Here is a 16305-nt window from a genome sequence, read left to right on the forward strand (position 1 = left end):
TTAAGCGAGGGTCAGTTACGGCCACATCCATTTATTCTGCACCTTCTCTCCTGCCTTAAAATATTATTTAACCACTTTGACTGGTAAATTAGAATAGTTTATTTCCTAGTTTGTGCTTTTCTGGTTTTTCTTCTGTCCTCAAGCAGTACTGAGATGAGCCCTGTGAGCATTAATCTGTCTTTTCTAGAGAAGAACCAACTGTCCAAGAATCAACCAATGAGCAGCAACCTACCTTGGGCTTTCTGTAACCTTCAGCCCAACACAAGTAAATGAGTGCTCTGACAGAAGAAACTTTCCCTTATTTCACTGAATTGAAAACAGAAGCCTCCAATAATACGGCTGTTTAAAAAACAAACCCAAAACCAAACAAAATACCCTACAAGAATCTTTATAGCTTGGTATTTATGTAAAACATTCTTGGCAAAGTTAAACGTAATACATTAGTACAAACCTGAATATTATTCACAATAATACAATGAATCCATCGATCAGATCTCATGAGCTGTATCGGGGGGATCATGTCCCCTTCTCTCGTTAGAGATGCCACTGTCACATTTTAGAACTGAAAAATAAGTCTTGATTCTTGCTGGCTTGCTGGCTGCCTTTGGCTCATGGTGAGACTGTAGATTGTGCTCCCATAGTGCCCAGAGCTACCCTGATTCCAACCTTTTCTTTCTCTCCCTTATTACAGGTATCCTAAAAGCAGCATAGAAAAGGAGTAATGGATATAGAGAAGGTGCAAAGGAATGTTACACTCACTGCTGTCATAATGATTAGAGGCAGCGTGCAGCCAGTGAACAGTACTGTGTGGCTTGGTTGAAGAGCACGTCCTAAGAAGGTAACCAAAATGATGTCCGAGTTACACAGAGAACATATGGTTAGTGCTGCCCCATCCTTACTTTTACTTTCATTAGCAAAAGGAGAAGTGGTAAGACGTTGTTTAGGCAAAACAAATGCAGCAATGGCATGTCCAGCGAGGCCCCTAGGAAACCAAGCAGATTAATGAAGAACACCAAAAAATAACACTGACAGTCCAAATCGTCAAGTATCCAAAATACTGTATACAGGAAAAGTTAAGACAACTCAATTCATATTGGAAATACAAGAACACTATGCTACATAAAAAAAAAAATCCTTAAACCACAGCACAGTTCTAGTGTTGCATCCACATCTTGCAGTCTTCTATTACCCAATGCTGTTCAACACTATCAACATACATGTTTCTGGGAAACACGTGTTTCCAATTATTCTCTCTAAAGCCAAGAGAACTAGTTTTTTTTTTTTTTCTTTTTTTTTTTTTCTTTTACCATCTAGAGAAAAGTTGCAACTGATACTACAAAAGTGCTTTTGTATTGAGCTTTTTGCTTTCCCAACTCCAGAAACAGTTGCCTTGGCTATGCAGTTTAAACCTGTAAAGTTGCCACAGCTGTCACACCGTGTTAGTGCTTTAGGGAACTCGCAGAGGGGTAGCAAACATGGAAGTCACTCCGTCACCTTGTTCGAACTGAACCCAAAAGCCATCCCTGGATATTTCTTGCTACAACAAAAACAAAGTGTTGGTCACCGGCAAGAAAATTAAGTTCTCTATATAAAAAAGTTGATAGCTCCTGCCATGAATTTACAAAAACGATCCCTGAGTGACTCTGTTCTGTGTCTGGTAAGACCTCTTGTGACAAGGAAATTGCTGAAGCTAGCTTAAGAGGAAAGAGATGTTTCACCTGCAGTTTTTATTACACTTTGCAATAATACTGATATGCTCTGACAGTGCCATACTATAGCAACGTTAGAGCTCCTCTCTGTAGCTTAAAAAGTAAAAAAATAGCTACATTACTTAAACACTGCTGGCATCACGTATTTACACTTTAAATAGAAATGTTACCTTTTCTGAAGTAATCAAAATAGATCTTTGCAAAAAATTTAGAATGTGGGATTTTACAAAATAAATGGAGACGGTAAAAAAGCTTGAAGATATCTCAGTACCTTTTATGGCAATCTTAGCCCACAAGAGTATTTGGCTTTAATTTTCCTGAAAGGGATGTCTTAGCACTAGGTTCTCTGCCTCCACTATAAGCCTCTTTAAAACACCAAAAGACGCAAGAGGCAAGCCTGCTTTGCGCAGATTAGAATGAGGGGTTACCTGCGTGCAATGAGTTTTCTATAACGCAGGGAAGAGCAGCAATCCTTCTGGCCCGATGCCGCCCATGCTTCACGTTAAATGGAGTAAGGAGAAGTCAGTAAGTTTACAAAAGGGCTGAGAACGTTAGTTGCGTTTACGGTATCAGTATCTGTCACTGTAGGCTGTTCAGATACCCCCGTTCTGCACCTGAGCAGTCAGAGTCAAAAGCGCAAGACAATCACAAATGTGTAAAAGTCACCAGCCAGGCCTGGGCAACAAGCTGCTGAGAGGAAGACTCCCCCTTGCATGGATAAATCTGATTCTCTGAAGTCCATCTATTGCCGTATCAGCACCTTTTTTTGTCTACTAGTAATATGTACTAGCAGTGTCTCCTACACGTTTACCTAACGCTGTCCCCCTGGTTGGTTTGCACATTGTGGCTGTGTCCCTGCAGCACAAATAGAAGGCAATTCCACAAACTTCCACAGCCCAGTCTTTTGGGAAGTATTAAAATGCTTCCTTAGTCCAAGGGCAGGTTTAGGTGATCCTGTTGGTATCTCCGGAGGCAGGGGAGATGCAAGTTGGGCAGTGACGAGTTACTTTAGACTTTGGCAAAGAAAAAAAAGATATACAGATAGCTAGCTATCAAGTTCTTGTGTGTTCCAAACTCTTCCAAGCGCACTTAATTCATCTTTTGCTCTTGCTTTGAGTTCCTGGAGGAGGTATTTTCACACTTGCTTTTGCTGGTTTGCAATATTCTTTTGGTGTCTTATATGACAAATGAAGACTTGTGTCTGAAGTCGCCCTGCAACGAAACAGTTCTGGATGTATGAAGGACCTAGGGGCTTTCCAGGCAACTCTTTGCTCCTGCTGCCCCCAACTGCAGATCTGATCTGTATAAGGTGTAGCATTCGGTCTAGGTAGCACCCCCTTCCAGCTGGTAAGGAGAGGAAGACTCCAGTCATACTGGCCAGGTGCTCCTTCTCCTACTGTTGTCCTCACACACCAAGGCAGGGCAGGGGACTTTCTCATTCCCTCTCCAGTATCTCTGCTAATAGGGAGAGGCTTTTTCTGATCTTAAGCTTAGTGATCTATTCAAATCCCAAAATGCAAATTCTCTTGTAAAAGCATCATGGCTTGCCCACTTAATCTAATGAAACTCATCCTAAGGGGGTCAAGCCACAAGATAACTGAGAGCAGAGCTGCATTTGATAGCTCCTGGCATCAGTCACTTAAGGCAACTGCAACTGTTCATCATTTCTAAGGAAATGACTCAGCCTTCACCCTTCTGTTTTCTCTCTCTTCTACATCCTTGCTTCTGAGTGGTGCCCACTCTAAGAAAGCCTTGAGGCCCTAAAAAAGCTAGCAGTCCTCTGCCCACCCTCTTCCTCCCCTAAACAGAGAGATGTTAAATGCAAATCATTTGTTACCTCATCATCTGTCCGGATATAGTTAACACCATCAGGTTTTGCTGGAGTCTTGTAGCTGAAATAAAGGAAAATATCTCATTTCTGGGACAAGGAGACTGCAGGATTATGGAGGGGAGGTGCTGAGAAAGATGAAAATGAGGAGGAGCAGCAGAATGAAAAGAAAACAGAGAGAAACCCAGCTCATTGCTCAAATGATAGATCTGCGCTTATTCCCTCATTCGTCATGACTGAGATTTTTTCTAAATTCCCCTTCAGCACAGGGTAAAAATACTGCTGCGTGTTTCCACAAGACTAACTCTGCAACGAGTTTAACTGATTCTTTTCTGGGCTCTCCTGCTCTGGTCCCTGTGCACTATCTTTCCGTGTGCCTCCTGCATTGTTTCCTGTGGCAATTATAAAGTTCATTTTAAACCTTTGCTGCCAGATGCCTTCAGCATTTTCCTTAGTTATAAGGAAGGGCCGCTTATTTGCAATCCCGTAGGAATTCAGAATTTATACACAACTGTCAAGTCTAGTGTACGGCAACCCTCAGCTGCATTTAAATAGGATATTTGGAGCTTTTTCCTGAAAAACAAACCAAAGCAAAGAAAAAAAAAAAAGACAGACTTCTGCTGAAAAGCAACATTTAACATGGAACAGATCTATCTGGTGAGAAGCCTGGTTTTACATATGTTATCTCTTCTACAGATTCCGTGAGGATATCAAGGCTTGTTTCTGATGCTAATGCTGTTGTTTTTAACGTTTTAATGTGCATTCTAAAACGGTTATTTTTAATCCCACATTTAGGTTCTCACAACTAGTGAGATTTCCTGCAGAGCCTACTCGTCTGCATGTATTTTCTATGCATGCCCTGATGCTTTACACTCACTGTGCAGGGAGCTCTGTTCATTAAATTGTACACCTCGTTGTGCCAGCAGCACGTAACCTATTGGACAAACACCTGTAGGCATTTAATTGAGCTGGTCTCCCCTTCCCCTGCAAAGTACGGGCGCCCTTCAGACTACTTCATGCTAGCAGTAGGCGCAGGGACTCGTAGCAGGACATTTTCAATCCCAGCTTACCTTTCCCCACTCTCCTTGCCGTTTGCAAAGTAACCCCTTCTGTAGGCGCAGCAGATACCAAGGGTGATGAGCACCAAAACTGCTAGGACCACCAGGACTCCACCAATTATCCCACCAATATTGAGGTCGTCTGGCAAAGAGAGAAGCCATCATCCAGCATTTCTTTAAGGCAGTAGCAATATTCTAGCTTTACATAAACTAAAATGGTGTTTCTTGATTATTCTAAGCAAACCCCAATAATTCATAGGGAACTAGTGAGTCCATGATTCCAAGACTAAAACTGTTCATGAATCTAAACAGTGTTTTAATGTTTCCCTGAATTTTTAAACTTTTTTTTCTTCCTGTGTCTGGAGCTATGAGAAAGCAGAAAAGACTTAATGCTCTAGGATGTCCTCCTTCTTCCCCTATGGTGATGTCAATTTATTTATGGTGATACATTAATCAGCATTGATGGAAAATATGTAGAGCCACTCACAGACTTCCATCTCCTGCTCCTCACACTTGGCAAAGCCAGCATCGTTTGTGGCGATGCAGGAGTAACGGCCCGTGTCGCCTTTGTGCACGGCATGGAAAACCTGGTGAGGAGAAAAGAGGGGGAACAGCAGGTGAGAGACAGAAGGCACTGTGAGCTATAAGCATGCATAAGCAACTCTCCATTGCCCAGGCTTCACGGTGGGCTGAGACACATCTTCCAAAACCAAATAGCTAGGGTAGTATCTTCTTCCATCACTATCTTCCCTTTCCCAAGTCATCCAGATCCTAGAACACCTAATCTTCAAATCATACCTTCCTTGAAAGCCATGCAATTACTTTTCTCTTTTACAAGTGGCCTTAAAAACAACCAGTGCTACAAAACAAATCTTGATTACATCTGCAAGGGCATTACCAGAGTGCCTGTGGTGGGGTTCAAGGTATAGGAGGAATTCTGGAATCTGGCATTCGATTTCGTGTCTGGTGATAAAGGTTCACTGTTGCGGTACCAGCTGTAAGTGGACTTTGGGTAACCTTCGTTCTCGTGGCAGTGAAGAGAGGCTGTCTTGCCAACAGGTACAGCTTTAGGCACAGTGCATCTAGGAGTCATAGGTTTCACTGTGGGAAAGACCCAAACTATGTCAGTGGTGCTGCTGAGTAGAACTAAAAAATTTCTAACATACGAAGATAGCTGTGCTACAAAGGCATCAAAACCTTCCGCTATTTCCAGTTGGTTTTAAACAACAAATTCCAGAGTCTTCAACTCTGGAGAGACTCACAGCCTGTTCTGTTAGCTCGCAGAGGTATCTGGGTTTGAAGTAATACCTTGGACTGTGAGCTGGATATTAATCTCATCTATGGTTTTAGTATCAGAAGGCGCTGCCACTTCGCAGCGGTACGTGGCAGTGTCCATCCGGGTGGTGTTTTTAATCACCAGCGATGTCCGGCTCAGAATTTCTGCACGAGTCGCAAAGTCTCCTGATACAGAGAGAAGAGAGAGAAAAAATTAAGGGTAGTCACACAGACTAATTAGACGTCTGAATTAAGTGGTTGATCTCGGACTCTTCCTGGAGTCAAGAGAACCACCTGAAAGGAACTTGATGCTTGAGAGTTAAGAGCCTTCCTTTCGCCAGTGACCACAAAGGAAACCAACATTTCTAACCATGTAAGAGCGTTTGAGATTCACCGTCAAGCTCAAGAGTCTGCTTCTCATCATGTCTTCCCAGGATGCTGCAAAGCACTGTCCTACCTCAGCAGTAAGCACTGACAGCTCAAGGCAGAGATCCTTTCTGAAGTGCTGGTGGAGCCCTCAGATATCACACGGAAAGACAGGAGGGTCCTGAGAACTCAGACATCCAGTGTCCATGCAAGGACCAACAAGTGCTGGAGAAGGGAAGCTGTAGCACTTGCTTTCTTACGCAAGAAGTTATCTCCCACCTAGGATCTCACTCCAGCTCTTTGTGGCTCCCTACTGTGAGCTGTCAGTAATGAGGGCAGAGAGCAAAGAACACCCTGCTCGCTCTCCATCTTGCACTTCGACTGCTGAACTCTAGTTCCAGAAGAAAGCAGCAGGACAGCCAGAGATCCTGCCTTTTACAGACTTGTTTGTTCTCGGTTGTATTGTTTCTGAGGCTGTTTTGGAAGTCAAAGAACAAGGAATCTTCATACCCTGCATTTTATTGTCAAAAAATACATAAGAGGTTTCGCCATCTCGGATTTTCTTCCACTCGATTCTGGGATCTAGTGTTACGGTGGATTTAATGATGCAGGACAGCTCAACACCTAGCAGGAGAAATAAAGGAAACAGAGATTAATAGGAAGCAGCTGTATTTTTGCTCTGCTTTAAGCAGTCTTGCACAGTGTTTTATTAGGAGATGCTGCCCACAAAGCAAAGCCTTCTTTTTCATCTGCCTCACAAACAGAAACACTGCTGGGTTCCAGGAGCAATTGGGGAAGATGGATTTTGGCCAGCAAAAATAATAGCCGAACAGATATCAGCTATGGAGAGAAATGAACACACTGTTCTCCACAGGCTCTAACTTACGGCAAACAAGACCTTATGACAGGGTGAGTCCGCAGCGCTGTCTTGCTGCTAATCAGAGCCTACAATGTGAGTCAGGGATGCAGCATCTCCCTGGGTGGCGTCTGGTAATGTACTGAGGACCACGATGCCTGGGGATAAATTCAGCAAACCTGCTCCCCTTTGAAGCAGGCATCGTCATCTCCGTCTCCTCTGCAGAAGAAGGGATCGCAGCAGGGTTGAGAGGTGGCTTACCCAGTATCACATTGCACATCTGTAGTAGGGCCAGGATAAAATATAATTTTCCTGACCCCCCTTTTCGGGGTATTAATTGCAAGGCGACTGCTTTTCCTCCTTTTGGGATCCAGTTCAAAAGAGCACTTAGGCAGACACTTTGCAATGCCAACGGCTTGCCAGGGACTTCAATAAACCATGTCAACCAAGTGCTTTGCTAAACAGGGAGAGATACAGACATATTCCTAAGCACTTTTCTGAATCTCAGGCTCTCGGTAGTCCTGTCTCCCCCAGGAAACCAGATACCGTGAGCAATAAGCAAAATCTTCCTCAATTGTTTGGAGTGACACAGCCAGCGGGCCCCCACAGCACTCACTCTGGAATTCCTGCACCACAGGCTTGGTGTTGCTGGATGTCAGTTCCACAGCCAAGAGTCTGCAGCCTGGAAAAACAAACAGAAGGTAATAAGAAATAGCACAGCTCATAAGTCACCCAGCTAGAAACATACTGCCTGCTGAGAAATCTTCTCAGCCAGCGACAAGGACTGACTTCCCCAGATAAAACCTATTCCTCGCTCCTAATGCCAGTCCAGCAGCCTCAGTTTATTTAGGAGCTGTGGTGTAAATACAGGAAAACATAATTGTTAGAAGTAGCAATTAAAGAGGAGGATTAACATAATAGCACAAAAACAGTGCCAGCACAAGCAATTTCCTTGTGCCTTATGCTTATTTAGACGGCAAAGGAACTCCGACAATGCAAGAATGAATGTTTTATTTTCCAAATTAATTTGGTGATCAGGAAAAGACAGGAAGCAGAACACCCTCAAGAGTCCTGGTCAGTTCCTAAAAGATTAATTGTGCCAGACCTCTAATATTCGCCGATTACATCTTCAAATATTTTAAGACTCGGTGTGGTAATGTGACATGTGAAGTAGTCAAGGTTAAGACTGTCTTACTCGGAGTAAAAGAGTCCTAACACACCTTACAAAGCAGAAAAGGCATCTGAAGGGAGATATGGGGAAAGAAAGGATCTTCAGCATCATGACGGACGGTTGGAAATTCCCGTGTGCTGGCCTTAAGGGGAGGAAAGCTTTTGGACACGGAGAACCTGACAACGCGGGGGCAAAATTCCTCCGGTGAGTGGATCAGAGAGCGTAACAGAGCCAGGCAGTCAGAGAAATACCCCAGAGCTGCGAACTCCCTCCCACTGAGAGCTCAAGGGCCCTGAACACCTGAAATCCTTTCAGCATTTCTGAAATGGTCCCTGCTGATTCTTATCCCCCATTGTTTGTTAAATGCCAACGCCTTCCTCGGAGCCTTGGCTCTCGGTGCTTATACCCCGAAGACCACTGGGGAGAGCTGAAGTTTGGCAAGGTTTAGAAGCTGCCTTTGTGTACAAAATAATTGTTAGTCACATAAAAGCCACCAGCTGATGCAAACTAATAGTTGGCCCAGCCAAAAGTGCTCTTAGCAGGACCTTTCCACCCTTCCCCCTTCTGCGCTTGGAGACGTTCATGCAGCATTTGGGAGAAATCCAATATTGAGCTAAGATGACAGTGCTCTGAACCATAATGTGGCTCTTCAGGAGAAGTCTTGTGTGTGAAGTGAGTAACAGGGCAGCGCAGTGAGCACTCTGCTTTCAGTCCTCTTAATGCTTTACTTCCGAGAGCCAGGAGAATGCCATTCCCAGGGCTGGTTCTCAGGTGTTTGGGTCTTGGTTTGGTTTCAGAAAGGAGGTGGTCTAAGCACCTGTAATTTGTTCACATCTGCTATGAAGCAGAGTCCATTTTCATCTGGTCTGGTGCTTCCAGAATTACCTTGAAAAACAGAGATCATGCCACAAGACACTGACACATTCTTTTCCCTCTCTTCATCCTTTGATCTTTTCAGGTCTTCTGTCTGGGGTTGTATCCTTGCTTTTCTCCCCCATGAGCATAAACAGATTGCACTGATCCCAGCAAAACCCCAGAGCATTAGAAGCGACTAGTCACCAGAAGACAAGAAACAATCTTGGGAAAATCCTTTTGAAAGCTTTGGAAGTGTTTTCAACCATAGCATAGGGCACTTCATACAAACAAGGCATTTATGGCTTCTGCTATGGGATTCCTGCTTCTGGAACCAGGAGAAGCTTGTCTTGAGGGCCCAGGCCTGAGCACTCAGCTTAACTGTAGAGATCTTGATTGGCTTCCAGGTGGCTCTGATAATGAGCTTGGCTCAGTTTTCAAAAGGGGTGAAGATACAGGCTCTGCCTTCCTCAGAGACTGCACCCTCCTCTGTTGGGGGACTGTGTTACAAAGGTACTTCTATACAAATGACTGCTTTCTCTTGAAACTTGAACTAGCAGATGACTATAGAGTTGCACCACACCGGAAGAGCCGCAGAAGACAGCTTGCATGGCGTCTATCTGGTCTGTACTATCCTATAAAGCTTCCTTTTGGAAATACTACAGAAAGATGGGGAGGGGAAGGGTTCCTTGTTCCTTAAAGGAAACTTGATGTACTAGTTTGTTGTTTGTTATACGTTCTCGCTTATCATTCTTCAGAAAAATTGTGTCCTACCAAGTAGGACAGCATGGTAACGGTCCTACTGACATAGCTCTACTGTAGCTACAATATAGGTTCAGTTGAAGGTGGAGATAGTAATGCCCCAATGCTGTGTTACTCTGAAGGAGTTACGACTCTAGAAGTACTCACCCCAAGACAGTGGGACAGCATCAAACTCCAGCCCCATCTCATTTCTCCAGAAACTGTTCACAGCGGGCTTTTTCCCACTCACTGAACACAGGAGATTTAGGTCTATCCCTCAGGCAGAAAGCGGGATGACAATGAATTTTATACAGAAGCTGAGTCCTTGGAGACTATGAGAGGTTCTGACATGATTACACGTACTGACCGTGGGCAGAGATCAGCGTGGCTACTTAAATCGCTGCTAAGACAGGTTTATTCTTGTGTGTGGCACAAGAATACTGCAAGCAGCATGTTCGAAATAACAAGAAGGCTACAGCTATGCAGGGAGAAACCAAAACAAAAATGCCAAGGGACCATGCAGATTGCAAAGCAGGAGCAGAACACCTTTCCAGCTCTTCTTAGCCTTTCTTTGGGGTATCCCTTGTTCAGCAGCCTCCCTGGGGCTGGAGGAACCCGCACCAAGCCAGCGCTTCCCAGCTGTCAGCGCTCTCCTGCGAAGGAGCCCGGGCATCTGTGGTGTGGCACATTTCCCTGCTGTTGGCAAGCGTTGTCTCTTTGGCGACCGCGCTTACGGGTTGCTCTGTTCTGCGTGTTAAATCGTCATTAGTGGTGTCTGCCACCTCTTTAACGGAGTGTTCCAAAGATGTTTCCTTTCGGCCCCGTGCTCATAAGCGGCAAAGGTTTCGTGTCATGTAAATCTCACTTCAAAGGCCTCCGCACCCAGGACCTGGCGAACGGCCGGGCGCAGACCTGCATGCGTGCCACAACAGACGCGCCTACCAGAGCTGTACGGGCTACGTCTCTGCATACCCACCAGAGCTGGATGTGCTACAGGCTCAGCCAGACGCATGGCTGAATCTCAAATGCCATCGGTTCTCCAAAATAGAATCCAGGACAAGGCAGTGAAGTCTACAGCATATTCTTACGGCACCTCTTTCAGCTAAGGAGATCCAGCCCATGCTTGTTACTGTGACTCATGTTATCTGAATCATTTTTAAATGCTACACTGAAACTACAGTTTCAGGAAAAAAAAGCTAGCAGCTGTGTAGACAACTAGACTGTGTTAAATCGCCTATCTCTGTGCCAGGTTTAAAGGCAAGCCTGACCTTCCCTCTCCTTCCATCCCGATCTCTTATCTGAAGAGGAGGTGAAGTATTCCTGAAGTATTATAGGCGAGGTAAAAAGGATCACCAGGGGACAGTCCAAATAAGTTGCTGCCAACAGTCTATGCTGCAGCATCGTTCAATGCTTCCCTGTCAATACTGCAGTTATCTGCAATAATTTTAGTTAATGCACTGTCAGGCACCAGCAGTACAAAAACATGCAGCTGCATTTCAACACCTGCCCACTACAGCAACAAAAACATGCCTTGCTTGCGGTGTCCATCATCAGAGAGCCATCGGCTGACTGGTAATTCAAAATGCATCCAAGCCATGTGGGAATGCTGCTATAAACCACATGCCTTGTTAAGCATCTTTGCTTTCTGCACGGTTACTCTCTGTAGCAGGAGTGCTACTGAGCGAGAGAGATATTGTTAGGTGTTAGAAACACGTCAGCCAAACCCTCTGCACATCAGCACGATTACGACTGCCGGTTTGGAGATAACCCCCAGAGCATCCATCCTCAAAGCTGTGAGCTGCAGTGAAAGAAACGGTGACGAGGACAGCACCGCAGAGACGATCAGAGCAGCAGGCAGGAGAAAAGCCTGGTTGTTAAGGGCAGCCCAGCTGACCCCAGCACTGTCCCTGCCTTGGAAGTGTTGCGGGTATGCGGCAGGGAGGAAGCTAACTGTTAAATGTGTGAGAAACCTCCGGGGGAAGCCACTCGGAGCTGGACTGCATCAGACAAGGAAGAGGGAGGGCAGGTTTCTGCGCTCAGCTTCTTTTGAGGAAATCACCATAAGCCCGAAGCTTCAGAAACTGCCGACCATCTGCACCTGGAAATATCCATCCTTTTGTCTCCCAGTGCTTCCGGCTCTTTATCGTCCCTTCTCTCTGTCCCCCAGCGCATCTCGCTGCAATTCCACACTCCAACTTGTGCCGGTGTAGACAAGGTAGCATTGGATAGGCAACACAACATGGCACGGGAATGAGATACCAAAAAATGCCTAACCCATTCTGGTAGGTTTTGGGTTTGGTTTTTTTTTTTTCCAAATATCCCTTGTCTGGAGTTTGGGAGTAGCTTAAGGGACTTAAATGCACTTGTGACATGTGACGACCAGATGCGTAGATGTTTTGTAGTGCTTGGTCTTTCAGCCCTTGCCTCCAGACCACGTTTGCCCTGGCACCCAAGGTGCAGGTTAAAAGCCCCTCCAAGCTGGTACGAGGGAGCAGGCGGATGGACCGTGCCGGCCAAGTGACCAGAGTGAGCTGGCTGCCTTTCTTTTATTTCGGTTTTCCAGGGCGCCTCCCCGAGACCAGCAAGCCAAGCCTGACTCACGGGTGGGCTGCCCTGCTAGAGAACAATGTAGAAGTGCGGTGGGAGATTAGCGCACAAAAGTTGAGGAGTTTCTCTGTTCAAATGAAGTAACAGATGGACCCGGTCTGTGTGGGAGCTGATAATGGTTATAAAAAGGCCATCACCAGACTGCGGCCAGCCCACCCTGGAAAAAACCCCACTCAGTCGTAAATCCTCTGTGCTGCTCTAGCTGCTTGTGCTAGTAAAGCTTTATTTTTTACCAGCTATCATAAACCAGGAGGACTTATTTTAGATGCATGGCTTGTACCGCTCAGTTAAAAGGGTGCCAACTCTGATAGACACCTACAGACAGAGATGTGCCTGCCTGGGCAGGGAACATGAGGCATAATTAACCTAGGGAAGGCAAATGCAACATCACAGAGCGGTGTCTGGCGTTCCTCATGGTTCTGGCTCTTGCTTTTCTCCTCTTTTTAGGTAGCTAGCTGAGGGCACTCATTTCTTCAGAAATGCTGACAGTAAGGGGGTCTCTGGTGGTCTCAGCAGGATCAGGGCCCCGCAGGACCAAGTTGTGTGGAAGACCATTGAGTATTTGCATTCATCTGAACGTGTGAGAACTTCAGATTTTGCTCCTAATTCCCTGTCTTCCTGCTCACCACTACAGAAGGCAGTGAGATGCCTGTCTGTGAGCAGAGTACGTACAGTTTTGGAATGAAATCTTAACCTGTTTATATCTCCTGATTTAAACCAGCACCGTAAAGACCTGACTGCATTTGCTGCAGAGAAGGCATATTAGCATCCAGGCCATGCACACAGTCTTTTTTCTTTTTTTCCTTTTTCTCTTTTTTTTTTTTTCCCCCCCTTTTGGACAGGAGGATTTACTGTTCTACCCCCTAATCACACAGCAAAGCCACTGGTATATACACAGCCTACACAGCCACAGTCAATAGTGAAATAAGTTGCTATCAAGGAGATCTGGAGCCCTCTTAAGACAAAAGCCAAAGGCAAAGCAGCCTCCTTCTGCAGACAAACATTCTTCCTCTCTCCCATGCAGGGAGGGAAGGGTAGGTGTTGCCTGGTGAAGACCACACGTTGCCTTCTGATGGTTTCCCAAAGTTTCGATTTGTCACATCGGGGCGCAGCTGCAGACACGCCGCCTCAAATATCCATCTGACAAGGGCTTCTGGAGGTAAGAATTTCGCAATCTTTGGTTGCCGAGTTGCTCGTGGCATTGCAGTGTGTTTAGAGATGAGATGTTAAGGCTTTTCACAGCAATGAGACAGCCTGTTCTCCAGATCAGATCTGCACGCCACCCACTTTGCGGATCCCATGCTAGGAGGAGGCATCATGAGCCATGCTCCGGAGCTGTCTGAACAGGAGGAGTTCAAGCTTACTCACAGTCTTAGCCTAAGTCTGAGCTCTTGGCTGGACATGTTGAGCTTGGACCTAGGCCACTACCAGGTTCTCATGCTCTGCTCTCCCTAAGGGAGCACAGATGGTTTAGGAGAGAGCCAGAGCTGAGCCGATGGCTGGCAACCTGGGGAGAAAGCTCTTAGGTTGAAGGGCTTAGCACACTTCACCCATTTTATTGAAATTTCTTTACCCCCATCAGAACAGACACGGCTCGAGAGACCCAGAGCCAGCTCTGCAAAGGTATCTAAATGCTGCTGACATCAAGGGGAAGGTGGGCATTTAATATTTTGCAGATGTGGCTGTACGTGCCTTGCCCAACACCTTAATCTGTGCATAATCTGGTCCTAGCTCATACCCTGGGTTCTGGCTTTTCTCCTGGAAAGGACTGAATGCATGTGCAAGACAGGAAGCAATACTTGGGTGGACGACTAAAACCCAATACTTAAGAGATTAAGATGGAAGGAGCAAGGGCTAGAGTTTCCAGCATGTCAAATTCCGTCTCCTTCTCTAGTGTAACTTTGGGCCATCTTCAGCTCAAAGAAAAGATGGCAAGAGTTAGAATTTCCCCTCCAAAATCTGAGATGAAGGGTAATGGAGAGGGAACAGAAAGGAAACACAAACAGTAAAGCTGTGCCTAGAAGAGGCTGTTACTGCCAGCCCTTGCATTCCTGAATTGATTCTCCCTTCCCAAGAAAGAAATGCGAGGCTGAACAGAAAGTCTCCTTTTCCTTGGGTAAACAACCAGGAATAGGGCGCGAAGCTTCTGCCTTGCGTTAGATCGCACTAACCAGGGGATTAAGACCTGCCCAGATAACTTATTTTGTCTTGCTACCGGCCTCTGAAGCCAAGCCCTTTACAGAGATGCTTTGGGCTTGCAATATTAACACTGACTCTCCAGGAGGAAAAAACAGGGGCAGGTGTCCTTGCTGCCTGGCTCTGAGGGAAGGCCATTAGGCAGGAGAGCCTCTAATTACGTCTGCACCAAGTCTTTGGCAAAAGCCAGAAGAGAAATAAGGCAACAAGGAAACAATTAGAGTTCACTTGGCTAGGAATGTCTCTAAACAGTCACGTTGTACTGAGCGCTGTTCTTGCCATTTTCATTAACAAATGGACAGCATAATTACATCTTCAAACTGGCCTGGCGCACGGCCCATCCGGACCATGAAAATCAGTCCATTCACAGAAAATGGGGCATGAGGGGATCTCAGGAGGTCAGCTCGTCCCCACCTCTGCCTCAGGGCACGAAAACCCAAGGAATACAACTGGCTGGGCCCCTGGATGTCTGGTGAGGTTCTCACACGCAGTGTTTCCCCACGATAGTCTTCATCTGTTAAAATGCTTTACATTTATCAGCTAAACCTCAGTCCTTTCAGATTCAGTGTCCCCTGCAATTCAGTAAGGATGTACAGTTCCAGCTCACTGGAGGGAAAAACTGAGGCATGGGCAGTCACAGGAAGGGTAAGGAACGCGCTATCTCAGCCAGCAGTGGGTCTGTTTACTGGATCAGAGTGTCTTGCGATGGGAAAAGTAAAGGCCAGAAACAAAAATGGTGAGCGCTGAAGATAAGTGGGAATATTTTCGCAGGGCAGATTTGAAACCAACCCTTCCTGCCTATTCCCACTTGCCTTCCATTGTTTCCCTAGCCAGCCCCAAGAACTGCCACACAGCACATCCTACGTGATTTCTCACTTTAGCAAATCCCTTTCCTCCCAAAAGTGGCAGATGTCGATACCAAATTAGTGCAAAGTGGGAGGGAACCAGCAGATAACTGCGATAAGAGGCAGGGGCAATGGTCTTCCTCCTGTCCTCTCCCTTCCTCCCGGCGGAGCTCTCGCTGCAGCAGGCAGATGCTAAGGGAAGTCTCCAGGGCAGGGACAGGACAGGGAGATGTGGCAGGGATCTATGGCCAGGAGCAGAGAGACAGAACTGAACCGTAATGGGAATAGGGGCAAGTTCCTTTATTTTTGTCTTGTGTGGGAATTTGACTCGAGGATTGCTGAGAATCTCATAAGCCCGAGTGACGTTTTCCAGGCTGAGTGCCAGCCAACGCACAGACTTGATCTCAGCAGGTATTTGACTTCGACAGGAGCTAGGATGCTCGGCACCTGCCTGACCCTGGCTTTTGATGAGGACGCGTATATCAAAAGCTGCCTGAAATGCAAAGACAGGAAATAAGCGGATATGCTATCAGCACCAGGCTTTGCAATACTCTTTAGTGTCTGGCTGCGTCCCAACCATCAATACAGAGACTCGCAGGGTTTTAGCTTATAATCCTCTATTCCTCTGTCTGTGACTCTAATCTCTTGATCCCCCATTCTCCTCCAGCCTATGGCTTGACCAACAAAACACAGATCCGAGGTTCTGCTTATCAGAGACCAACCGTGTCGTCTTCCTGTGGAAAATGGGAGTTGGGAAGACAGTAGGAGTCATCAGAGCCAAGGGCTGAGTAGGCTAGAGAC

General features: G+C 46.0%; 1 protein-coding gene across 1 annotated transcript in view; it reads right to left on the reverse strand.

Moving 5' to 3' along the window:
* Positions 1-372: 372 nt before the first annotated feature.
* Positions 373-16305, reverse strand: part of JAM3 (junctional adhesion molecule 3) — a 30537-nt gene continuing 14604 nt past the window's right edge. The window contains exons 2-9 of the mRNA XM_086766323.1: positions 7709-7774; positions 6747-6860; positions 5904-6056; positions 5494-5696; positions 5083-5182; positions 4608-4737; positions 3547-3601; positions 373-2921 (exon numbers count right to left, since the gene is read on the reverse strand). Coding sequence (XP_086622449.1) covers positions 2886-2921; positions 3547-3601; positions 4608-4737; positions 5083-5182; positions 5494-5696; positions 5904-6056; positions 6747-6860; positions 7709-7774 — 857 coding nt within the window. The 3' untranslated portion in view covers positions 373-2885. The remainder of the gene's footprint in view (positions 2922-3546; positions 3602-4607; positions 4738-5082; positions 5183-5493; positions 5697-5903; positions 6057-6746; positions 6861-7708; positions 7775-16305) is intronic.

The sequence above is a fragment of the Chlamydotis macqueenii genome, chromosome 24, assembly GCF_036417535.1.
Source record: "Chlamydotis macqueenii isolate bChlMac1 chromosome 24, bChlMac1.mat, whole genome shotgun sequence".
Lineage (NCBI taxonomy): Eukaryota > Metazoa > Chordata > Aves > Otidiformes > Otididae > Chlamydotis > Chlamydotis macqueenii.